Source organism: Homarus americanus, unplaced genomic scaffold (assembly GCF_018991925.1).
Source record: "Homarus americanus isolate GMGI-L3 unplaced genomic scaffold, GMGI_Hamer_2.0 scaffold25483, whole genome shotgun sequence".
Classification (NCBI taxonomy): domain Eukaryota; kingdom Metazoa; phylum Arthropoda; class Malacostraca; order Decapoda; family Nephropidae; genus Homarus; species Homarus americanus.
In genome coordinates this window covers 3,248,890-3,275,096 of record NW_024726235.1, presented here as the reverse complement: position 1 = coordinate 3,275,096, position 26,207 = coordinate 3,248,890, and the positions used below count along the sequence as shown (strand labels likewise).

General features: G+C 46.3%; 1 protein-coding gene across 16 annotated transcripts in view; it reads right to left on the bottom strand.

Moving 5' to 3' along the window:
- Positions 1-26,207, bottom strand: part of LOC121865428 (SH3 and cysteine-rich domain-containing protein 3-like) — a 253,540-nt gene that overhangs the window by 32,777 nt on the left and 194,556 nt on the right. For 12 of the 16 annotated variants that reach the window (XM_042364812.1, XM_042364814.1, XM_042364824.1 and 9 more), the window contains one exon: positions 922-1,062. The exons of the other annotated variants lie outside the window; for them this stretch is intronic. In XM_042364812.1, the coding sequence (XP_042220746.1) occupies positions 922-1,062 (141 nt within the window). The remainder of the gene's footprint in view (positions 1-921; positions 1,063-26,207) is intronic. 16 annotated transcript variants of the gene reach the window in all.

Sequence of the window (26,207 nt, the reverse complement as noted above, 5' to 3'; positions counted from 1 at the left end):
CACCCCCGCCATAACCAACCTGACCCGGGCGCTCACAACACACACACACACACACACACACACGGCCCACTTTACTCTACACATTGTTAGCAGGGAGTCACAGCCCAGGCCAGGGTTTTATGGAAGGGTTGCGACACGTGGCTGACACTTGACTTAAACGATAAAAAAAATGTCAATACATAAAGAAGGAGACATAAACATGGCAGAAATGAGGGTAAACATCATCACCGAGGCAATACAAGACGTGGGATAACCTGGGGAGATAAAATAGGAGGAAAAATATGATTAAATATAAAAGAGGAGAGGTGTAGGTGGTAGCATGGCTAAGAACAGCGACTAAGTAACGAACATGCCAGAAACTCAGAGAAGCGAAGATCTTTATGACATCTGACGAGGTGCCTCCAAAAATAGTGTCTAAGTGATGCCATCACTGACAAAGTTATGAGAGAGGTAAGCACAGTGTGGCTTGTGGCGGTCATTCCTGGAGACAACGGCTAGTGATTGAGTGTAGGAACGAACAAGAAGCACAACAACGGTGAGAGCAGGGTGTGAGGAAGCTCCGGTGGCCAGAATAAACATCGAATTTAGTAACATTCAACAGAGTCTGGCTACGTTAGTTAACATCACATGTTCATCTCAAGCATTCTATCATAGTTTATGCTATCAATACTAGTTTACGAAGGAATTTTTAATAAAAATTTAAAGTTTTCTGGGACATACGAAAGAGTTGGACAAGTATAAAATGACATTATTGAATTTGATTGTAAGAGACTATGCAAAACGGCAAACACTGAGATGAGAAAATGGTGGCCTGGAGCTGGTGCTTAGCAACAAGACCTTTGGTCAGAGTAGTTAAGAGAATAGTGACGTAGAAGGATATGATTGGTGGGCGTGCTACGTGCACGTGGCTGCGAGCTTTACATTGGCTGTGTGAGGAGGCGTGGCTGACGTGGGAGGAGCCTCCGTGGCGCCTGCGATGTACGTGCTCAGTCGACTCCGGAGAGTCAAGTGAGAAACTTTTCATTCGCAAGTTGAGTTTCTGGCGACGTGGACTGATGGGGGCTGTGGTAGGTAGGTCAAGGAACGCTGTTAGTATTGTGCTGGAATGTGCAAGCCCAGCGGGCAACCTCACGGCTAATGGACAACACACACACACACGCACACACACACACACACACACACTAGCAGACGTGGTGGTCACGTGGGCCAGTCAACACAACACACTGTACTTGTTCAACTAGTGATGTACGTCTGCTGATATACACTTGCCTTCTAGTCATCCTCATTTAACATTAAACGATGTTCAGATTTCATCAAATATTAAACATGTTGAAATTTATAATATTAGAAATAAAGAAATAAGAGATGAACGTTGATGGGCCTGAGAACAAGAGGATGATCATGAAAGTTAATCAAACTTAAGGCTTACTTTTTGTTCTTAATAAACTTAAACTTATCTTGGCACTTAGCAACATGGTGTTACTGATAATGGTGATGAAAATAAATGAAGATGGGTATTAGTTTGTGTGACGTCAATTTGACACAAGCAGTCAGGGAGTGGGGCAGATGCAGGCCCCGTCTCCCGGGTTAATGGCGGGCAAGTCTGCACATGACGCGCCCACCACCCACCCCAGCCACACCTCACTGCTACCTCCTCCACACTTTACTCGAATCATGTTAACATACTAAGTTTACAATATTTTACTGAAAGTATACACGGTGAGGAGGCAGCGGTGGTGGAGGGTGGCGTGGTGGTGAGGCGCCTCTAGCGGTTACTTTCTAGCTACACCGGCAGGGGCGGGCCCTACCAGCCTGGTGCAATACCAAAACTAATGGTAATTAATTTACACAGCGTTGGGTTCTGCCGAAGCTACAACTGGGGTGGTCACAGCTGACTTCTCCCCACTGTAAATCAGCATAATAAAAAAGCAGTTAAGAAAAAATGTACAGTATCATCAAAGTACTAGGGAATACAACGTATGTGATTCAGCGTTACGAATTTGTTCTGCTTTTGGGGGGGAGGGAGGGGGAGGGGGTGTTTATCTGGGGGGGATCAACATTAACCCTTACGGAACCTCTACATTAAGTCGACAGTTGCTGGCAGACATCATGCTGATTACACTCTTCTGGCTTTCTATGGTGAGTTGTTTTTAGCAATGAGTATACTTATATATTCTCTTTATCTTCAAGTTAACAGAACTGCAGTTAATGATCAGTTAAACCTTACATATCAGGATATGCATCAATAGATAGAGAGAGGAACAATAGATATTAATACACAAGCCTACCTATACTGCACTGCTGGTCCTATATAACAACACAGCTGGTGGCCTCAACACAGCTGGTGGCCTCAACACAGCTGGTGGCCTCAACACAGCTGGTGGCCTCAACACAGCTGGTGGCCTCAACACAGCTGGCTCCTGTCTGTGGTTCTCGGCCACTCAGCTGTGACAACACTGATTATTGTCACAACACAGGTGGTTACAGGAAGGTCAGAAGAAGGTGATATTGGGGTCAGAAGTCACAAATGGGTGTTATTGGGGTCAGAGGTCACAGATGGGTGTTATTGGGGTCAGAGGTCACAGATGGGTGTTATTGGGGTCAGAGGTCACAGATGGGTGTTATTGGGGTCAAGAATCAAAGGCAGGTCACAGGAGGGTGATAATGGAGTCAGAGGTCAAAGGCAGGCCACAAAAGTATCACACTGGAATGGAAGGTCAGATGGGTGATATTTAGGTCAGAAGTCAAAGGCAGGTCACAGAGGGTGATATTGGAGTCAGAGGTCAAAGGCAGGTCACAGGACAGTCACATTGGGATGAAAAAGGTCACAGATTGCAATGGAAAGAAAATGAGATGACAGGTAACCAAAGGTATCTAAAACAGAAAACAAAAACAAATTAAGAAAATTGATGTTCAAGATGTCAGGTCAAGGATTATAAGTTGACTTGGCGCGATATTGTTTTTCTATCGTACGTGTGTGTGTGTGTGTGTGTGTGTGTGTGTGTGTGTGTGTGTGTGTGTGTGTGTGTGAGCCTAAAAATCAGTTTCATACTAAATCTGAACTCCCTGAACTTTAGACCAAGGGTTCAACGTTGCCCACTGCACTGATTTTTAAGACTGAGAGTGAGTGTCCCACAGGTGTTCGAGGTGGTGTGGATGGCATACTGATGTACTGAGTCACTCGAGCACCATACTGCAAGTGGGTCGACTGAAGGCTCCCCTACCAGTGGTCAACCGCGGGAGTCAAACCAGGGATCATTGGGTCTGGTGGCGAGCACTATATCCACTCGGCCTGTCACACCCCTAGATACGCATAATAAACACCTACGGTACACACACACACACACACGGGTTACATAAACAGTACAGTGTCGACTCTTAACCCTTGACATGACATCTTAAGTGACAACAAAATAACACCTGGAAACAAAAAAAATTATTATTAAAAAAAAACACAAAAAATAATGGAATTTTTACCTGCATGAAACAAAAATAAATGAATAATTATAGAAAAGGAAATTATAGCTTTATTGGGGGAAAAGCTTTAGCTGAAAAATAAAACGTATAACTACATTGAGACAAACTTTAGCTGAAATAAATAGTTCAAAAGGGAAGAGGTTTAGCGGAAAGAAGTTGGTTTAACTACATAGGGAAAAGCTTTAGCTGAAAGAAATGGATTAAACTACATAGGAAAAAACTTTAGCTGTAATGAAATGCAAAAATAAATACTGTATAATTAATTAAAGGAAAAACTTTAACTGAAAGAAAAATCTAATTAAATGGCGTTAAGGCTTTTGCTGAAATAAAAAAGGCTTTAACTACATAGGGAAAAATTTAAGCTGGAAAACAACCAACAAATACTTAAATGATTGAAGGAAAGCTTTAAGTAGTCATAAAAAAATTAGGTGGATGGAAACTAAAATTCTACTGAGCGTATATCAACATTAGTTACAGTCAGGAAGCTAAGTGAGATCCCAGCAGGAGTATAGCTTCAAATTCACGAGCTTAAGGTGTAGCTGACTGGGAGTGTTGGTCAAGTTAGCCGAGTGGTGGAGAATTTTAACTGTCTGGAGAGAAGCTTTAATCAAACGAATGAAAGCTTTAGCTGAGAAGAAGGAAGCTTTAGCATGTAGTCACACCTAACCGAGAACCACAGTCCTATTGCCTCAGAATCCGACTTGAAATTAAATTAGAAATTGACTTAGAATCTGAACAGGAATCCAACTTGGAATTCTGGGAATCTAGGACAACAAATATTAGTTTGTCTGAATATGACAAGAAGGACATGCTTATACAGATAACAAGAGAGACAGCAGGAGTGATAATAAGTTCTTGTTGCAACACTTCCTTCATGACTTGTTTCAATAGTTTATCTACTGTTATTGTTGGAATGATCAACCTGATCTTATCTTAATACCTAACTTGATTATTTGGCGACACCTAACTTAGTGATGTTGCTGCAACACCTAACTTACTGCTGTTGCATCATCTAACTTACTCCTATGTTGCAATACGTTATCTTCCATAATGTTACAAAACAAATAAAATTGTTGCAAAATCTACATTTTGTATTGGTACAACACCTAACTTTGGTAATGTTGCAACACCAGATTTATCTATTACTGCAATAATTAACGGCTATTGTTACAACACCTACCTTGTTGTTCTCTGATGTAACATCTAACTTTGAGCTTTTGCTACCGTCCCTGAGGGTATCTTTACCTAAATGTTTTAATTACCCTAAATACTGGACAGCGAAACAAGTAATACCACGTTTAAAACACACATATATACGTATACATACTGTATATATGTATAAAAGTACATAACTACTCTCTTACATAACTCGGAAATATGAGAAAAGATAAAATTAACTATACTATTGTTAACACAAACATAATTCTTTTATAGTCCTTAACATGGTAGATAACAGGCTGTAGTGGAGAGCATGAAGAGAGCATAGAGTACACCTATGCTCCCGGAGCCTGGAGGAGCGTAGTCGTGGCTGGCCGGGTGAGCATGATGGCCACAACAACAGTAGGTCATGACGGGTCTTGTGTTGTGTGTGTGTGTGGACCTCGTCATGCCCCAGCCACCAGCCACACTCTTTCTGTCACTTCACATGCTGTTAGTATTAGACAGGTGTTAGCTGAGCCTAGAGTGACGCTCGTCGAACCTCAAAGAACCGCCGAGTTACGTGTCGAACCTCAATGAACCGGAGACGAGTTGAAATGAAATAGTTCGAACCCGCGTGGATTCACCTCTTACCGTGAAGCATGCTTTCGTGTTGAACCGCTGAAGAAACAATAGATTCACGTATATCAAGAAAACCACGGATCCACGGCGGACCACAGGAAACCGTGTTGATTCACCGAGATGTAATGAATTGTGTCGGGCTGTGCTGTAGAGAACCAAGGGGGGAATTCCCTGACTAAGTGACTCAAATCAATAGAGTAGAACCGCAGAGAACCTTGGAGACTCAATACCATCGATGAATCACGACATATACCCTTATAAGTTTTCATGAACCAGAGCATCGTTGAATCCTTGTGAACAACACCGAATCCAACAAAACAGTAAAGATTTGTTAAACTCCTCTGAACCATGGGGATCTAGTTGAACCCATGCGGAAAATCGGCTCTAACTGAATCCTTACGAACAATGGCGTCTAGCTAAACTTTAACAAACTTCCGGAAACTTCAATGATATCCCTGTAAACCAGTTAAACCCATCTAAGATATCTAAGACCGCAAGAAAACCCCCGAAAAAACCCCGTTAACCCACCATAACCTAACTCAACCCGAACCCAACTCCCAAATCTCCCAGGAACGCAAAGATTGTTTACATTATGATAACAGACGACGCCGTAAAGTGTATCGTGTTGGGAGCTTATATTAGTAAACCTCTCCACACACCTACTTAATTGGGTAACTTGGGTGAGGTGTGGGGTGGCATCCGTGCCCATCCATACTGACCCAAATGAGACGAAATTGTGATGTGGAGAAGAAGTTGTCTTGAAGTATGATGATAAGAAACCAGAATGATGTATCTCTTTTAGTTTTTAATTGTTGATGATTATATACTAACTTAGAATACGCACCTCAAGGCAAGTTCCAGTACTGACACGGACGGACACGTAAACGTTATAATAGTACGTCCATCGGTTATCGCGAGGGGTCGTTGTCTTCCTGCACCCTCGGTTAGGTCGCTGGCATACATTTCACTTATCTCAGTATCCTCACACCACAGCACCAGCGGCCCTCCCCGTTTATCAGGTGGCGTCGTATACATGCAGGACGAGGCGTTATCTGGCGTGTGGGGGAGGGCTGCTGGCGCTCTACAGCAGGTGGGAATCCTTCGTTGGTTGTGGCGGGGAGAGGTGCGTAAAGCGAGGAGCGCACACACGCGCACACGCACACACACAAATACGCACGCACACACAAATGTAGACATTAAAAGCAAACGTTATCATCAAGTAACGAGAGAATTTACAACGAACACTTGCACTTAATTTCATTATTAATCAGTGGCAACACCGCGGCTGCCTGGTAGACCGCTGAATTCAATTGGTGCTGCGCCAAGTGACACCAGCAACCAATGGTTCCAACAATTCCCCCGTGACCAACACACATTTCCATGGCAATCTACAACATTATACCCTTCATTCTACACACCTATCACGGCCACACCACCTTCAGGCCTCCCTCCCTGATGAGAGACAGTCAGCGATGATGGCTGCATTTTACTTCCCCCGCAAGCGATCAGCTGATAAAATATAAACACGATCTAGGCACAGAGGCAGGTCACGGCACACACCGTAAGATAATGCCTCGCCCACCAAGGCCTTAAGGGTGATGATCCCACTACCAAGAACAGGCGGTGCTCACCCATACGACACCCTGAGGACATGTGCCGAGTTTCCATGGACGGCGTTTCCAATTTGGGTGTTGCAGCTCCCACGTGATATAAATTTCCCTGTGACGTCATACATCTGTAGTTGCTCCAGGTGGATTATACGGTACAGAATAATGACTGGGCGATGACTGGTGATTGGGTGATGACTGGTGATTGGGTGATGACTGGTGATTGGGTGATGACCGATGACTGGGTGATGACCGATTGGGTGATGACTGATTGGCTGATGACTAGATGATGATTAAGGAATGAGTGATGAATGTTTGTGGTTAAGCGTGTGGGTGAGTGTGGGTGAGTGTGTCTTAACAAGCCATTCTTCTTCACTTTGTACACGTTTTCCAACCAATCTATCTCTCTCTCTCTCTCTTTCTCAATCACCTACTCTCACACTCTTAATCACTAGCTCTGTCAATTATTCACTCACTCTTACTCATTCTATCAATTACTCACTCATTCAATCTCTCAATCACTCTCACTTACTCACTCACTCTCTCAATCACTCAACACACTTCAGCCTGACTGGACACACACAGCATAGCCTCCGTCACTGGGGTCTCTTAACACAGTGTGGGGTATTTATCGTAACCTCCCTAATTGCCGAGGTAAACTGCCTCCTCCATAACACAGGAACCATGCAAGACCTCGCTTAGTGTCTGGCTCAGTAGTTAACACACTCATTACATGGTGTGATTAGGGGGGGAAGAGGGAGAGGGGTGAGGGAGAGAGTAGAGGAGAGGGATGAGGAGAGGGTGAAGGGGAGAGGAGAGGGTGAGGGGGGTAAAGGAAGTTCAAATTAGGGTCCCTCTTTGTAGAATTAAGGGAAATGTTTACAAAGGGGGAGAGGTCAGGTGATGGGGGAGGGAGGGGAAAAATCACTGGTCAGGGAGGGAAGGGGGAGTATAACCCAAGATACGGTCCGGTCCCCTTTACTGAGTTAAGGGGACGCTTGTGTGAAGGCTGTTGAGGTGGGGGTAGGGTAGGGTAAATGAGGTAAGGGTAGGTGAGGCTGAGGGGATACAGTGCTCGCCTCCTGTCATAAGGGTCACTAGTTCATGCCCTGGACACCTTCAGTCCACCCAGCTGTGAATGAGAACATAATTTCACAGTTGGGGAAGTGAAGACGGTCGAGTGCAGTGCCGAACACGTTGCCTCACTGTGTACCGAAGGCTCAGTATTCAGTGTACTGTATCTGCACTGTCCCAAAGGAGCTGCTAGGCTTATGGGACCCACTTTTTCAACACTCGGAGTGAGGCTTGGGTGTTGTGAATACTCGAAGCACAGGTGTTGTGTTGAGGCGTCGTGATAATGGTTCAGTTGATCATCAGAAGCGTTAGGGGGGGAGAAGAGGAGGAGGGGGGGAGAAGAGGAGGAGGGGGAGGGGAGAAGAGGAGGAGGGGGGAGGGAGAAGAGGAGGAGGGGGAGAGGAGAAGAGGAGAGGAGGAGGAGGAGAGGAGAGGAGAGAGAGGAGGGGAGAGGGAGAAGGGAGGAGGGAGAAGAGGAGGATGGGGAGAGGAGAAAAGAGGAAAGGAAGAGAGGAGAGGGAGAGGATATGGGAGAGGAAGAAGGAGGGGTAAGGGAGAGAAAGAGAGGACAGGAAAGACAAAGAGGGAGGGGGGAGATCGAGGAAAGAGGGTAATGAGAAAGAGTTAGGAGGATATTGGAGGAGAGAAGAATTGAAGGTGTGTGTGAGTAAAGAGGACGTGTATGGTGGGTCTAACTCTATGGGACAAAAAAAAAAATTCAGTGTCATGTTACCTCTGACTTTTCAACATGTACACCACAATTTCAGAGGCTCAAAGTTGCCCTAACACTGACTTTTACACACACACACACACACACACACACACACACACACACACACACACAAAGATTCCAGTATCGTGCAAGCTTTTTGTAACACCTTTAAGTGACCCTCCCATAAAGGTCAACAACAAACATGAATGACCTACAAGGGGGGGAGGTCAATAAAAGCCCTCCCCTCACCATTAGAGGTCACAATAACCAACAACAAAATGGCGTTCCTTCAAAACATCAACACCCTCCTCATCACTCACTCCTTCTATCCTTCAAATATGACGAATGTTAGAGAGAAAAAAATGAAACTAACAAATATATATATATATATACATATACCTGGACACCAAGAACCTTCCCTTCCTCCCTCTTCTTTACCTCTCTCTCACCCCTCTCTCCACCTTTTCTCACTCCTCTCTCCACCTCCCTCTCACCCCTCTCTACCTCCCTCTCACCCCTCTCTACCTCCCTCTCTAGCGAGTTATAAAAGAGATGTCGAGGAGGAAATACTTACAGGAGCGTGAATAATGAGCGTGGGCAGCAACACACTCTATGCTCACTGGACGCTCCAACTTTAATGAGAAACCCACAACAAAACAACCCCACACAACCTCCACGGCCCAATCTTTTCACTGTATCACATGAAAACCTGTTCTGATTGGTTAACTCTTGTGTGTGTGTGTGTGTGTGTGTGTGTGTGTGTGTTTTGGAGTTCTGATTGGTTCATGTGCATACTTCAGAGTTGTGATTGGTTAACAGCACATATTTAGAAGTCCCCATTGGTGGATTGTGTGAAGAAGTACTCTCTTTAGAATAACCTCCAACATAAAAATATAATCAATACTGAAGTTTCACCTGTCTGGGGTGTCTCGGTGTCTCAGTTCGCGACGACTTGAAACCTCATGAATCTCGGGTTTAAAGCTTCGGAACACAGTGAACCGTACGACACTTGATGGATAGAGCTTCATGTCCACAATTCATACAACAACCGGTATTTAAATCTCCAGTGGTGAGAGGATAGGGTGACTGGCCTTCCTGAGGTGACCCACTGACCCCCAAATGTCCCCGAGCTGGACTAATTGACTGTGGGGTTGACAGCTGTTTTTAAGGTGTCGCGGTGATTGGGTCGTTAAGGTGAGGGATAGAGGAGGAGGAGCGGGGAGTGATGGGAATCAGCTGGGTAGAGGAGGAGGGAGGGGTAATGGGGGTCAGGTGGATAGAGGAGGAGGGAGGGGTAATGGGGGTCAGGTGGGTGGAGGAGGAGGGAGGGGTAATGGGGGTCAGGTGGGTGGAGGAGGAGGGAGGGGTGATGGGGGTCAGGTGGGTGGAGGAGGAGGGAGGGGTAATGGGGGTCAGGTGGGTAGAGGAGGAAGGAGGGGTGATGGAGGAAGAGGGGTTGATGAGGGGTCAGGAGGGTGGAGGGTTAGTGGCCGTGTACCAATTAGAAGGCGGTAATGGAGTGAGTGTGTGAGTGGTGATGACCCGTGTTCGACCCTTCACCTGATCTGCCCTCAAGACAAAGCTTCCCGTCGCCTCCAACACACCTCTAACCCTCATCACTAATTAGGGTTTGGAAATATTTGACCCCCCCAAGTGACTTTTAGAGAGAATTTATCCATCAAATAACTTCAACATTGACCTGACCTGACCTGATCCTACAATCAAAACAAGGCAGTTCATCACGGCAACACCAAATAACATTAAAAAAAATCCTCCTGTACCGTTTAGAAAGATTTATCCATTACCTGACCCTGACATGACTTACACTCGTGAGGGGTTTTACTCTCGACCACCAAAACACATTCATTAACCTGTGATACACTACGACGCCATTAGGACCTGAAAATATATCCTCAGGTCACCAGCTTGGGGACATTTATCCACGATACATCATACCGATACACCGTTACACTACAGTACACAGCGCCCCGTAATGTGGAAGTTGCCGGGTTATTTGATTTTTTTTCTCTGCAGGAGCAACAAAAGTTACTCCAATCGACATTAGCGGCAGAGACTCATGTTATGCCCATTTATATGGAGTATGAATCCCTCTGGAGTAGGATAATGGAGTAAAAATCCCTCGAGTAAGATTAGAACAAGTATCCCCCGAGAGCTGGATAATGGAGTAAAAATCCCTCGGGAGTAAGATAACCAGAGTGAGAATTCCCCTTCCCAAATGACGTTGTTTTGAGGGGGTCTTGGTTGCAGCTACACAAGGGAGAGAAATGGCTAACGATAAATAATAACTCTTGTAATTTTCTGGTCTTCCTCACACACACACACACACTGTCAGGTCCAGCAGGTCTGAGCTCGGCCGACTGTGAGCCTAATTACCAACGTTAAATGTATTATTGGTATAGTTAGTGTATTATTGTCATTATTATTAAAGTTATTAGTAAAGATGTTGTTATTTATTGGTTATTGTTATTATTATACAGTAACATTTACACCTACACTAGCTCCCTGTCCCTCGGGGTCAATAAGGCACTTGGGTCAGGTAACTCAGTACAGTTTAGACAGGATCATCAACACGTCGTCACTCAGGTCTTTAGCACTTTAATCACCACCCAAATGACGATCCCTTTAATCCATTTAATTTTTTCGCTCGAGTGGCGAATTCGACCGCTGACTCACCCTCTCAAAATTACTCCTTATCACCGTTTGTAAATTTAAAACAAAAGATCAAATATTAGTATATAATTATATTCTAATTTAAATTAACGGAAAAATTAACCCCAAAATCATTTCTAATAATTCACAATGGTTCAAATTCTTTTTTCTTTTTGTATTAAATATCGTTCACAATTACAGTTGAAGTATGTTCTTTCGTCACGGTGAAATTAGCTGCCCCCGACTATCTTCCATTGAAAGCTAACAGTCCGTGTAACTCAATGATCAGAAATCAACATAAATTTCCAATAGATATTGGGAAAATAATTTAGTCGTGTTCAAGGTCTCGGCTGACACGTGTGGTCGGCAATGGGACGAGGAGGGGGGAGGTCTGGCAGCTGATGGGGGGCGGGGGGGGTCATGTTATAGGTTAATGGGGGATACGATACTGTTCTCAGTGTGTTGCGTATGACCACTAGTAAACATGTCAACCACAAATAACAAACACCAATAACAACAACAAAACAACCTCAGGGCTACAGTGAGATTCAATTACCTTCAACAGTGTCCACGAGAATGTAAATTAGTAAATAAAAGAATAAATATTAATAGGAATATGTAAATTAACTGATTGTGGTGGTGATACTAGAGCCTTAAGGAAAATGGGTATATAGTACGTGTCAACAGCGAGGAGCGGTGATGGTGGAGGCGAGGAGCTGGGGAGAGAGGGAGGTGGGAGGGCGAGGAGCAGGGGAGAGAGGGAGGTGGGAGGGCGAGGAGCAGGGGAGAGAGGGAGGTGGGAGGGCGAGGAGCAGGGGAGAGAGGAAGGTGGGATGGCGAGGAGTTGGGGAGGTAAGGAGAAGAAGGATGTTGGGAGGTGGGGAGATAGAGAATAAAGGAGGCGAGGAGGGAAGAGAGGAGGAAGAGGAGGCAAAGAGGACGAGAATCAAGTAGGGCAGGAGGAGACAAGGAGGAGGAAAGTAGGTGGTGGTGAGGTAAAATGTTAGGACGGAGGGCGATGGGAAGGAGAACACAGTTAGCGAGGTTGAGAAGAATTACACCTCAGCCACCACATGTATACCACCCTCCAGTACCCACCCCCCCTCCCCTCCCCCTGACTGCTGGTAGTTTTCTTAAATGGCTTCGACCTGTGGTGCTGGCGGTGTGTTTTAGGTCTACACACGCCATCACTGTCTTTCTGCACGCTTCTCTCTCTTTCTCTTTATATATTATATTCTACCCTTCCATCTCTCTTTCTCTCTATCCTTCTATCCTTTCCCTCCCTCTTTCTCTCTTCCCATAATTTATTTTCTATCTCTCTCTATCCTTTCCCGCCTCTCTCTCTCATTTCCCGCCGTACTCTATTAACTTCAGTACACACTAACCTATGCAGCTCTATCCTGCCTCAACTCATACAACCCAGCCCAGTTTCACCTTCCTTGTATCGATTCCTTTTAAAGGCTTAACCGAACCCCATTCCACCGCATCCAATCCCTGCCTTACCCTTCCTCCTAACTCAACTCTCACTCCTAATCTTCCTAAAATATCTGACTTTTTTTTCTCTTTCTCGCCCTCTATCAAACTCTTCTACACTACCGCAGCCTTAACCCCTCCCGTGGCCCTCATGACCAATCAGCAAGGGGGATCTACTCTCTACATCAGACGTCACTGAGCCAATATCTAGGTGGGTCGCCTTTCCGCCTCACTTGGTCCCTCCTCCCACCAATTTATCTCGCCTCCCCCGCCTCCATCCCCATCCACCCCCCCCCACCACACTCTGGGAGATCCTCATTTCTCCTTCACATATCCTTTCCCGAGGAGGCCTGCTGCTGTGCCTCCTCTTTATCATTATACTCCCCCCTCCTCTTCCCCGTAAAAAAAATATCGAAGATCACTCAACTTATGTCCCCCGTCTTGTAAGATACACTGCCATCTGTCACACGGATCTCATAACGATAAATACATTTTTTTTTTATCATGTCCTTGGTGACCCCGTCCTCCTCCACACACCCTTCCCCAACCCACCCCTGAGGAAGTCTGGTACTACTACAACACCTTCTTCTTCTACTCCTCCAGGAAAAAATAAAATAAAAAAGTCACCTATCTTCTCTCCGCCATCCTGTGAGATTTACTGTCACTCTTCACGCAGGTCTCGAGGGAACAATGATTTAATGATTTATTCTTTTGTGTGTCTTTTCATGAGGTTGTCTCTCAGATGTTTCTCACTCACAGATGTCTCTCACTCACAGATGTCTCTCACTCACAGATGCGTCTCACTCACAGCTCCCCATTAAGTTTGTCTGTGTTGAAACCTCGAGTGATTTAACGAGTGTACAGTAAGGGTTGTAAACACCAGTGACAAATCAAGTGACAGGGATGAATGGACAATGGCGGATACTGTAGCTATGAGCGATACATATTGAAATTTGCTTAAAAATATCAACACTATTATTATCGCCTATTATATTACTATCATTATATTTATCTCTTATCTTTTTCTTTTTACTTCACAAACTATCATATTTTATCTTATTCTACAGGATGTGGCTTTGTTATGTTGGCAGTATGTGGTCTTATGTTGGCAGTATGTGGCCTTATGTTGGCAGTATGTGGTCTTGTCACCGTGAGAGGAACACGTTGAGATAGACACTCATCTTAAACATTAATATTATAACGTCAGACGCATCCTGGAAAAAAAAAACCACTGTGAAATTAATCTTGAAAATGGAAGGCTGTCTGTCTCCTCATATCAAATTGGGAAATAAGTGAAACGACGACCGTATTATGTAATCAATTTTGAAGATAAATGGTGGAAGAACTTGCCTCTCTCTCTCTCTCTCTCTCTCTCTCTCTCTCTCTCTCTCTCTCTCTCTCTCTCTCTCTCTCTCTCTCTCTCTCTCTCACACATATTGCTCCTAAAATGTACCAATATTCTGTACCTCCGATATGTGCCTACAACATGTCCAGACCAGACATGTACCTACAACATATCTGGATCTGTCAACAACATATCCGGATACACACAATAACCACCTCCTAACCTAATACAAACAACCACAACCACCACAACAAACGGCCTCGTTCTCGTGGGTGGTGAGCCTCGGGACACCCATGTACTCAGAACCCTCTCCGAGACCCGAGGATTCTCTACCCAGACAGGTGGAGCTTCACTACACAAATCGTCCAGGTGTTCCTTGAATAGGTAACCAACACACCGCTGGAGTTTAGTCTAGGAATGTCCAATTTCCCGGCACCCGAACGAACACCTTTTAGATGATAGTGAAAGTGTTGTGAGTGTGGTGTGTTGTGTAGTGTGTTGTGTTGTGAGTATAGTGTGTTGTGTTGTGTAGTGTGTTGCGTTGTGAGTGTGGCGTGGGGTGTGTTGTCTTGTGTGTCTCGTTACATCACCATGGAAACGTACACCTCCTAGTGTCTTCTCGTGCACAACAAACACACCTGCACGAGATGGTCTGTTACCCATTGAAAAGAACAGCTGATGTTACTAACCTGGCGGCGGGAAGGCAAGACGAGAAGACACTGTAAGGTGGTACACAAGAAAAAGGGGGGGAGGGAGGGGAAAAGGATGGGGAAAGAGGGAGGGGAGGGGAAAGGAAGAGAAGGAGGGGAAAGGGAGAGGGAGGGGGAAAGGGAGAAGGGGAGGGGAAAGGGAGAGAGGAGAAAGGGGGAGGGGGAAAAGGGGAGGGGGAGGGAGGGGGAAAGGAAGGGGGGTACCGTCTTCTCCTCCCGATAGCAAAACCCCAGGCGAAGGAACATGAACTCACAGGTACACAAATTACATCAACCAGGAACCAAACTGTAACATGAAGAATTACAGACGAGGATACAGTGAGCTTTTCATCCACGTATAAAAAACTGTAGCGAAATATTGATAAAAAAAAACCCACTTTCCAATGTATTTTATTTAGTGATGTATTAATGTGTTATGTATTCGTGATGGGTAGTTCCTTTGCATCCACACGGGGTCGATATGTTTGTGGGAACTGATTCTGGCAAGCCACTACTGTTCCTGGGCTAATTGAACCTATATGTGGAGGATAATGCTCTCTCTCTTTCTCTCTCTCTGTCTCTCTTTTTCTTGTTTCTCTTACTATCTCTCTCTCTTTTATTCTCTTTCTTTCATTATCTGTATCTCTCTAATTCCCCCTTTCTTTCTCTACATTTCTGACTTTTTCTCTCTTAATCTTTCCACTCTTACTTTCTTTCTGATGCTCTCTCTCTCTCTCAGCAACTCCTTCTCATAGGCTCCTCGTGTGTGTGTGTGTGTGTGTGTCAGGGAGGAGACACCTGTAGCCTGCTTGATTAAACCTTCACCCTCCTCATCTTCTCTCTCTCCCTCTCTTACATCCTTATATCTTCCCCTTCATCCTTCCCTTGTAACCTTTATACATTCCTCCCACTCTCTTCCCCTCCATCTCTCCCTTACACCCTTAAAACTTCCCTTTCCTTCTCCCTGCCTGATATTTCCCATTCTACCATTATTCGTGTTTTTTATATCCAATTCTTTTTTATCGTCAACTTTTCTAATCCTCTCTCTCTCTCTCTCTCTCTCTCTCTCTCTCTCTCTCTCTCTCTCTCTCTCTCTCTCTCTCTCTCCATTCGTGTCTTAGAGGAGAGGGAGGTGTAGGTGGAGGAGAGAGGGTGGAGGGGTGAGGATGTGGGTGGAGGAAAGGCTGGAGGGGCGAGGGTGGTGGAAGGGTGTGGGTTGAGGGTGGATGAGATCGGTGGGGGTGGAGAAGAGAGGTGAGGGTGGATGAAAGAGGTGAGGGTGGAGGAAGAGGATGCGTGATCAATAGACACTATGGAGAACCAACAGTCGCACACAACCCACCTGTCGCACAGCCTACCTGAAGCCTCGTCCACTTGTCACACAGATTACATGTCGCTACACACACCTGTTGTACCGCCTTTGTGTCGTCATCGCTACACTTTACAAATCGCACAGCCTGTCACACTAGCCACCTGTCGCACCAACCAGCCATCATTGTTACCTCTCGCACCACCCCACTTGTTGCGCCCGTCTCTTGCACTATCCACCCGTAACACTGTCCAACTGTCGCACTATTCATCTGTATTACTGTTAAATTACTGTCGTACTGCCCGTCTGTTGTACACCACTTCGAAATTGCTGTCTCAGTCATGTATTTTACTAGACACCTGTCACACTAACCTCCTTGTCTCACACTAACTCTCCCTGTCACACTAACCCTTCCTGTCACACAAACTCTCCCTGTCACAGTAACTCTCCCTGTCACACAAACTCTCCCTGTCACAGTAACTCTCCCTGTCACACAAACTCTCCCTGTCACACTAACTCTCCCTGTCACACTAACTCTCCCTGTCACACTAACTCTCCCTGTCACACTAACTCCCTGTCACACTAACTCTCCCTGTCACAATACGCCAAACTCCCCTGTCACACAAACTCTTCCTGTCACACAAACTTCCCTGTCACACAACCTCCCTGTCACACTAATCCTCCTGTCACACTAACCTCCTTGTCTCACACTAACTCTCCCTGTCACACTAACCCTTCCTGTCACACAAACTCTCCCTGTCACAGTAACTCTCCCTGTCACACAAACTCTCCCTGTCACAGTAACTCTCCCTGTCACACAAACTCTCCCTGTCACACTAACTCTCCCTGTCACACTAACTCTCCCTGTCACATTATACAGCTGGTCGAGCCATCCAATTATCTCCGAGTGCCATTAATATTGACCAGCTGTTCCACCATCTTGTGTACTTCATCCATCTGTTGTATACGTCATCCATCTGTTGTATACGTCATCCATCTGTTGTATAAGTCATCCATCTGTTGTATACCTCATCCATCTGTTGTATAAGTCATCCATCTGTTGTATACGTCATCCATCTGTTGTATAAGTCATCCATCTGTTGTATACGTCATCCATCTGTTGTATACGTCATCCATCTGTTGTATACGTCATCCATCTGTTGTATACGTCATCCATCTGTTGTATAAGTCATCCATCTGTTGTATACGTCATCCATCTGTTGTATACGTCATCCATCTGTTGTATACGTCATCCACCTGTTGTATACGTCATCCACCTGTTGTATACGTCATCCATCTGTTGTATACGTCATCCACTTATCGTCCCTCTTACACAACGAATCACTCATCTGTCACGTGACCTATTTGTTGCCCTCACCTAACACACCATCTGTCTCATTACTATCTGTCTGCCACCCTTCTCACCTGTCTCAGCTCTTCCGTCACCTTTTACACCTTTCATCAGTCACACCACCCACCTGTCACACCACCCACCTGTCACACCACCCACCTGTCACACCACCCACCTGTCACACCACCCATCTTTCACACTTCCCGCCTGTCACACTCCCCGCACTGCCTCCTGTATCTTCCTGCGTATATCGTAACTTACGCCTCATTCACCATCCACGTCACTGCCCTCTATTAGCGTCTCGTACTTTCTGCACCGTAACACCATTCGCACGCCGTACCTTCTACATCCCCTCATACCTAAAGTACTTCCTCGCATCCTTCTCACTACTTACCATTTTCGCCTCTCACACCTGTAGCCCTTCGCACCTTTCACACCATCCACCTGTTGCAGCGGCCGAGTTATACAAACCCGGGTATTGGTAGAGAGCTGCAGGATGAACGCGTAAAATTGGTGCCATTTAGGAGCAATAAAGAGGCCGAGTCTTGTCTTGTCGGCTGATGATCGTTCAGTCTTTATTTCACGTGATCTGAAGGAGACAATGAAGATGGGGTTATAAGCTCTTGGGTTGCGTTACACCTGCGTCACACCAGGAAGGGGTAGCGTCACATCTACGTCACTGTAGCACCACACCAGCTTCACTGTAACGCCATAACAGTACCATTGTAATGTCACAGCTGCATCAATGTAACGCCACACCTGTATCAATGTAACACGACATTAGGGTCACTGTGATGACGAACACTTGCATCACAGTAACGCCATACTAGAGAAATACTACCATGACCAGAGATTCTCCCATGAAACCAGAGAATAATTACCATTTAAACAGCGAACTACTACCATGGCACCAGATACTGCCATGACTGCCATAACGAACTAACTCCCACTACCCTTCAATTACACCTGCTCACGTTACATGACTGTTTGCACATGCAATCCTAATTAGCGATTCAACTTTGCAGGTGCTTACAGGACAGAATGAGGCAGCTCCACCGTGACCATCCCATGTAACAGCTGCAGCAGCAACCCCCGTGACCTTACTAGTCAGGGGAGGCTGCAATACACTGTAGCAACGAGAAGTGGTGATAGGAGCAATTGTAAACAATGGGTGAAACATCAACAGCAACGATGACAAGCGTGGCAGGATGTTGTGTTTTTGTGCAGCTGCAGAGCCTAGAGCAGCGGTAGGTACAGCAGCAGCAGCGGTGGCCGTCACCAGGACACACAACTGCTGAATCAATATGAGCGCCACAAAGAGCGAGTGGTAAGGCTGTGCTCCTGCTGCTGCTCCTGCCGCTGCCTCCATCAGTGCTGTTGCTGCTGCTGTGCTGCTCCTACTTCTACCCCTGTTGCTCCCATCAGTGTTGTTACTATTCCTGGTGTTGGGACTGCTGGTACAGCTGCTGCTTGTAATGCCCCCAGTGTCGCTCCTGCTGTACTGCGAATTACACTCCTGCTGCTTCTGCTGCTGCTTCTGCTGCTGCTGCTGCTGACGATGATGATGATAACAATAATGCAAATAGTTATGATAATGACGATGACGATACAAGCAACAGCATCACTGCCGTTACAATTTAATGTTGCCCGGAATGCTAACGTTGCTTGTTGTGTGTCGACACCAATAACATTATTAATACAAAAACAACACAACTTTAACAACAAAATGTTCGAGGAAAAATGTCCACTCCCCCCCCCCCACCACACACAGTACAGGTCATTAACACACGAGGGTTCACCTGCGTAGGACTTCGGAGGTGAGTCATATTAGAAGACATCAGAGGAGGGTTACAGGGGGTGGGTAATTAAGGGGGTCACAGGGGACCACAGAGGGTCAGTAGGGGGTCACAGATGGCCACATGGGGTCAGAGGGGGTACAATGGGGGGTGGATGGCAGTGAGGGGAGGCGATGATACCCTTTAAGACCGTCGCAAGGTGGAGGCTTTATACACAGAGGAGGTCCTGAGGGGGCCACCTCTCGCACCTGTTACACCTGTTGAACCTGTCGTAACTCTCACGCCTGCTGCACCCGTTACACCTGCTGCACTTATTACACTTGTTACACCTGCTCAATCAGTTGTAACTGTCACACTCTTTTACACCCGTTATAACTGTCAGCTCATTTACACCTGTCGTCACTCACACACACCTGTTGCACCTGGCTCTTCACTCTGTATGGCTATGATGATGATGATGATGATGATGATGGTTCAACAGCACCTACACAGACACACACACACACACATACCTCCCCCTCACACACACACACCTCCTCATACACTTACAACACCTCCCCCCACCATACACACATACACTCCTTTACACAGACAGACAGACAGACGGACGGACGGACGGACGGAAGGGCATTCACTACGAGTATATCTCATCCCTTAATCCCTCAAAATCGATCGGGGGTTCAAATTGGATTACAGGTGAGAAGGTTATCAGTAATTAAGTCATTAGTCAAGGGGCAGGTATTAGTAACAGGTATATGAGATAATGAGAGGAGTAAAAGAGAATGAGAGAGAGAGAGAGAGAGAGAGAGAGAGAGAGAGAGAGAGAGAGAGAGAAGTGGCTTAAAGGGGGAGAGAAGATTAAAGAAAGAAAAGATGACAAACGAGGAATAAACTGAGACATAAGGTACAATACCCAAGTGGTTGTCCTCGAGTCTCCCCTAACATTCTCTTTCTTTCTCTCCCTGTCTACCTGCATGGTTCCTGCTTACCCCTGCTACTGAGTCTTCCTACCTGCTGCTTCGTGCTTACTCAAGTCTTTGTCTGTTATTCCCTCCTTCCCTGTCTGTCTCCCTGCCTGCCTGCCTGCCTTCATATCTCACTCTCTGCTTGCCTGTCTCCCTCCCTCCCTGCCTGTACTGCCTAAAGTCTTTGTCCATGAACTAAAACGGGACAGCTTGTACAAGGACATGATGCGTGCGCAGACACACACACCCACACACCCGCCCGCCCGCCCGCCCGCCCGCCTGCACGCACGCACACCTTTCTCCACACTAAACAAACTTCTACATCACCAACTACCCAACACTTCTAGCAACACAAACAACTGTCACAACTACACAACAACGTTACAGGTACAACAGTAGATTAAATAACATCCGCAATACACAACTATCAAAGGAACTGTTGATTCTGTCGAGTGAGTTTGTTCACCTGAACCACGACGACAAGATGCTCACTGACCAAGACATTAACAACGGCAATGCCTGGTGAGTAGTAGATGTTTACATGTTTACACGTCAAATTAAAAAAAAATCAATGTCTAACTGTTGAATTCTGATTTATATTCTTTTTAGTAATATATTCTACGGATACGATAACCGAAGCAGGATGATAGAACGACCTTGGCTGGCGGCGCAATGCCCACATATAAGAACTAGTACCCAAGTAGCAACAAGAACGTTACTAACTCCTACACTACCGCATATAAACACTGGCGTCGAGGAAACCGAAAAAAATGCTACTATAGACTATACAGGTGTAATATTAGCCATCAATCACAGGGAGAACTATAGAGTGATTGATCTCCTCTGTTTATCCCAGGAGAAATGTTATTGAAGTCCTGAAGGAGGAAGACACAGTGAGGGGGGAAAGATGGTGGTGGTCGGGTAGGCGTTTCACCTTCAGTACCTCAATATAATTTACCTGATGGAGACAGAGAAGAACAGTCACAATAGTTACTGTATTCCTATGATGATACATGATACAAATTACTGTTACCTTGAATAGCTACAAAAATACCTCTAGCACCAAGAATTACCCGAGGAAAATAGTATATTCAAGACGGTCTTTATATCTTGATCACCACGACGGTCACTATCTAGAAAGCCATACAGAGGCCTTTCCATCTAGAAAACTAGAGGAATGTCATAGTGTCTCAAGAAAGCTTTCCTAGGCTCTAATATCACAGGAACACTTTACTAGACAGACGCCACAAGAAACACGCTAGTGACTAAGGCAGCTAGGAAAAACGCCAATGCGTCTAGATCACCAGAGGGACGCCTTAGTATCTAGGTAGCCACAAGAACGCTCTAGCCTACAACCATAGTAACGGCCTAAAATTCTAGTTAAACACAATATACAAATCCCCTCGGTACTCTGGCGGTGACGGGGACAAGCTAGTGTCTAGATAATGACAAGTAAGGCCTAGGATCTAGAGTATGACAAGTATGGCCTAGTGTTAAGACAAGAGACAGGAGCGCCCGGTCTTCTAGGTAGCCACAATAGCGCTCTAGGATGGACTACTGGACAATAATACCTTCCGTGGAGGTGGTCGGGTCCACCCTGGGTCGACCCTCACTCTGCTCCCCTCTACTCTTATCTGCCTTGTGGCCACTCCCCTTGTTCCCTTCCCCGCTGGAGATCCTCGCGCGGGGGTGGGAGGTGTGAGGGGTGGGGGCGGAGGTGTGAGGGGTGGGGGCGGAGGTGTGAGGGGTGGGGGCGGAGGTGTGAGGGGTGGGGGCGGAGGGTCTAGGGCATGTACCGGAGGTGGGTCTAGGGGTGCCGGAGGAGGGTCTAGGGGTGGTGGGGGATGGGGATTTGGAGGCGGTGACAATGGTGTTAACGGCGTGTGGGGGACGGTTGGGTACAGGGGAGGAGGAGGAGGGGGCGGGCGGATGGAGGAGGAAGCAGAATGGGCGGGGATAGAGGAGGAGGGAGCGTGGGCGGATATGGAGGAGGAAGCAGAATGGGCGGGGATAGAGGAGGAGGGAGCGTGGGCGGGGATGGAGGGAGTGGGGAAGGTGGTGTTGGAGGTGGCTCTCTGAAGGCTGCCTGTTGAGGCATTGCGAGGGAGAGTGCCGGTGGAGGAGCAAGGAGGGAGGCTGTTACTGGAGGCGTTACAGGGGAGGGTATTCATGGAGGGAGTACGTGGGAGGGTACCAGTGGAGGGAATGTACGGGAGGGCACCAGATGAGGAGGTACGACAGAGGTTTTCGATGGAGGAAGCAGGAGGGAGGCTGGTGCTGGACACATTGTGGGGGAGTGTCTGGCTAAAGGACGCTGAAGAGTGGGAGGCTTTGGAGGCGGGGGAGGAGGAGGAGGAGGCGGGGCTGCGGTGTGAGGGAGAGACCGGGACGCGGTTGGGGGGATCAGTGGGGGTTAAGATCGGTGTCCGTCCTGCAAGGAGAAAATTAAGAAGTGGGGTCAAGCCAGCGGCACCAGTGACGCCAAGGGCAACAACGTCACCATAGGCACCAATAGCACCAATGGAACTAGCTGCGCGCGCGCGCGCGTACACACATATAATGGACACCAGGTTGGTGGAAAACTCAATATTTCGAAAAATCAAAAGAAAAACTTATGCAATTTAAAGAAATAAAGTTGTAATTAACACAGAGTAATAATGAAGGGTATATGGACAAATTATTATAATATTGGAAACGTGATAACTTGAATTGAAAGAAAAACACAAATAATAATTAAACAGGGAAGAACAGTATACAATGATAGATGAAAGAAAGGGTGAAGAAGTTAAGGGAGGAGGAAGAGGCCACGGAGGGAAATTAGCAAGGGAGGAGGGGAAGGAAGAAGAGCAGGTCACGAAGGGTAAAAACCACAACAGTTAAATGGAGGAAAAGGGAGAAGGAGGCTCAATAAAGGGTGTATAGGTAGGAGGCAGAACTATTGCGAGAGTGTAGAAAAAAACACGAGTACAGGCCTACAGAGTGGGAAGAAATTGAGGAAGGAGAGGGAGGCAGGAAAAGGAGAGAAGGAATGGGCGGTAGGAAGGGAAGGGAACAAAAAGGTTGGGTGAAAAATGAAAGAAGGGGGGAGGGAGGGAGGGGAGGGAGGGAGGGGAGGAGGGAGGGAGGAGGAGGAGAAGGGGTTAAGAGATAAACAAAACAGTAAATGCAGGAGGAGGAGTAGGCAAAACAATGGGAATAGTGGGGGTAAAGACCAAAGGTAAAGGGAAGGACGAAAAAGAGGAGGGTGGCGTGAGAGAGAAGAAAGGAAGGAAGGAAGGTGGGTGGGTGTGGGAGGGAAGGAAGGAGGGAGAGAGGGTGGCATGGGGAGGGAGGTGGAGGAAGGAAAGTGGCATGGGAGGGAAGGAAAGAGGGAGAATGGCGTGGGAAAGGGAGAGAGGGTGGCGTGGGAGGAAGGAGGGTGGCGTGGGTGGCGTGGTCAGTTTGGGTCGTGGGGGGAAAAATTATAAAAGTGATTTACATCCAAGTTAAACAAAAACACACATTGGCAAGACACAAAAGCCTCGACGGGATTTTTCTTGAGCCATGAACAAAAGCCCGCAGCTGAGGCCACCACACCTGACTGATCAATATGTTCAAGGTAAAGTTAGGTGGAGGGTGGGGCGGGGCGGAGCAGGGAATTGATGGTGCGGGGTGGGGTGGAGGGTTGATGGGGAGAGGTTACGAGGAGGGAATCGGTGGGGAGGAGGGTTCATGGGGCGTGAGATTAATGGGGGAGGGGTGACGGACAGGGGCAGGGGAGGAGAAAGAAAATGGGTGATGGGGCGGGGGAAGGAACAGGGCGGAGAGGTGAAGGGGAAGAGGTGGGTAACGGGGCATGGAAGGGAGAGGGAATGGGGACGGTGCAAGGCAGAAGTGGAACTGGGGTGGAAAGACGGGGTGGTGGAGGGCTGGTAGGGGAGGAGGAGGAGCAAGAGAAGTAGGGGAACTATAGCATTGGTGGGTGAGAGACGGAAGGAATAGGGAAGGGGAAGGAGGGGGAAGGGTGGCGGAAGGGTGGAGGGAGAGGATAGTAGGTGGGAAGGACACTACTAGGGTCAGAGGGAGGAAGAAAAAGAGAGGAAGCGAAAGAGGGGAGGGAAGACAGGGGAAGGAGAGGAGAGGAAGGAAGGAAGGAAGGCTGGGAGATGAAAGGGGGATAGAAAGGACGACACACACACAGAAATATGAAGGGGTAAGAGAGAGAGAGAGAAGCGAGACAGATCCTGAAGAATCTTAGTTATGTGTCTCTGGTAATGGAAGGAAAGAGGGTTAGAATTACCTCCTTACATCTGTGTGTGTGTGTGTGTGTGTGTGTGTGTGTGTGTGTGTGTGTGTATCCATGTTCTACAACACGACATTTGCAGGCAAACCTTCACCCTGGTCTGTGATACAACCCTCACCTCTCCTTCATCAGTACCACTTAACCTGTACCTACCTGGCTCACGACGTATGTGTGTGCGTGTTTCTCTCTCTCCCCCACAAAACACGTCACCGCCTCTCTTATCATGGCTACCACACCATCGTAGAGAAGATTACACTGACACATTTAATAGTCGCTGATATAAAAAAAAATAGAATACATAATGATAATAGAGTGATGTTAATAGAATAAGTTGTTGCATATATAAATAAATAGTACAACCAGGGGGAGTATTATTGCGTGTGTGTGTGTGCGTGTGTGTGTGTGCGTGTGTGTGTGTGTGTGTGTGTGTGTGTGTGTGTGTGTGTGTGTGTAAGTCTTTGGAGTTAGACAGAGCAAGACGCTGGTGACTAAACGACACAATTCTTTCTGAACACGACATTTTGTGCATTTGAGACGGATTTAAAACACCCTGTACTTTTCTGAAGCAGATTTAAAACACCCTACGTATTCCCGGAAGCCTCAACTACTGCTCGGGTTCCTGAAGGTGTCGGCAAGACCAGAAGGCAACGCCGTCCAAGGGAGAAAATATACCCCAGAGCATTGTTTTGGCAGAGGGGAAACGACCTCCTCTACTCTATCTGAAATTTCCCCTCCCTGCCTTACCCTCATCTTCCCTCTTCGGGTGGAGAAAGAGGGGGGGGGGGCAAGAGGATTAAGGGTGAAAGGGGCAATAAAGGGCAAGGGTAGAGAAAAGGAGCAAGGGGGGGGTAATAGTGGGCAAGGCTGGAGAAGGGAAGATGATAGGGTACAGAAAGTGACAAGAAAGGGCAAGGATAGAGAAGGAAACATGAGAGGGTAAAAGTTGAAAAAAATAAAAAATAAATATTTTTCTTACGGGGCGGAAAACGAAGTAAAAATATTTCCCGTCACGCTTATATCTTAGTGGAGTTCCTTGTTAAGAGTTTGCCTCAACTCTCTCACTTCTAGTTCTTAATTTACTGAATATGAGAATGTGATAAAGTGTGAGAGTATGTAGAAAGATGCGTGAAGGAGAGAGAGAGAGAGAGAGAGAGAGAGAGAACACATATTACGCTATCCTTGGTAAATCAACATCGTTTATCCAGACCAATATCAATGTTTCGTCGAGATGATCAAAATAAACTACAACATATAATAAATACCATAACCAATATTTCTCTGTAAATATGTAAAAAAAAATACAATAAATGTGTCAGTGCTAAAATTAACACTAAAACTCCGTGTAAAAACTAAAACCAACTTTATTTTTTCGAGAAAATACAAAAACGACAACCGGATTATTTTTCGTGCAAATAAAGACCATTTTTTCATGTAAATGCTAAAATCCAACGATATTGTTCAGGTAAATTATAAAATCAACATGGGGTTTTCTCGTGTAAATGCTAAGACCAATAGTACTATAAAACAATGATTTCTGGTAAAAATGCTTAAACAATTATATTTGGACGTAAATACTAAAAAAAAAAAAATCCATACAGATGCTAAACCCAACATTATTCCCACGCACCCACACGTGCCAGAGCACTAGGTCCCTCCACGCACTCACCAGATCGCGTTA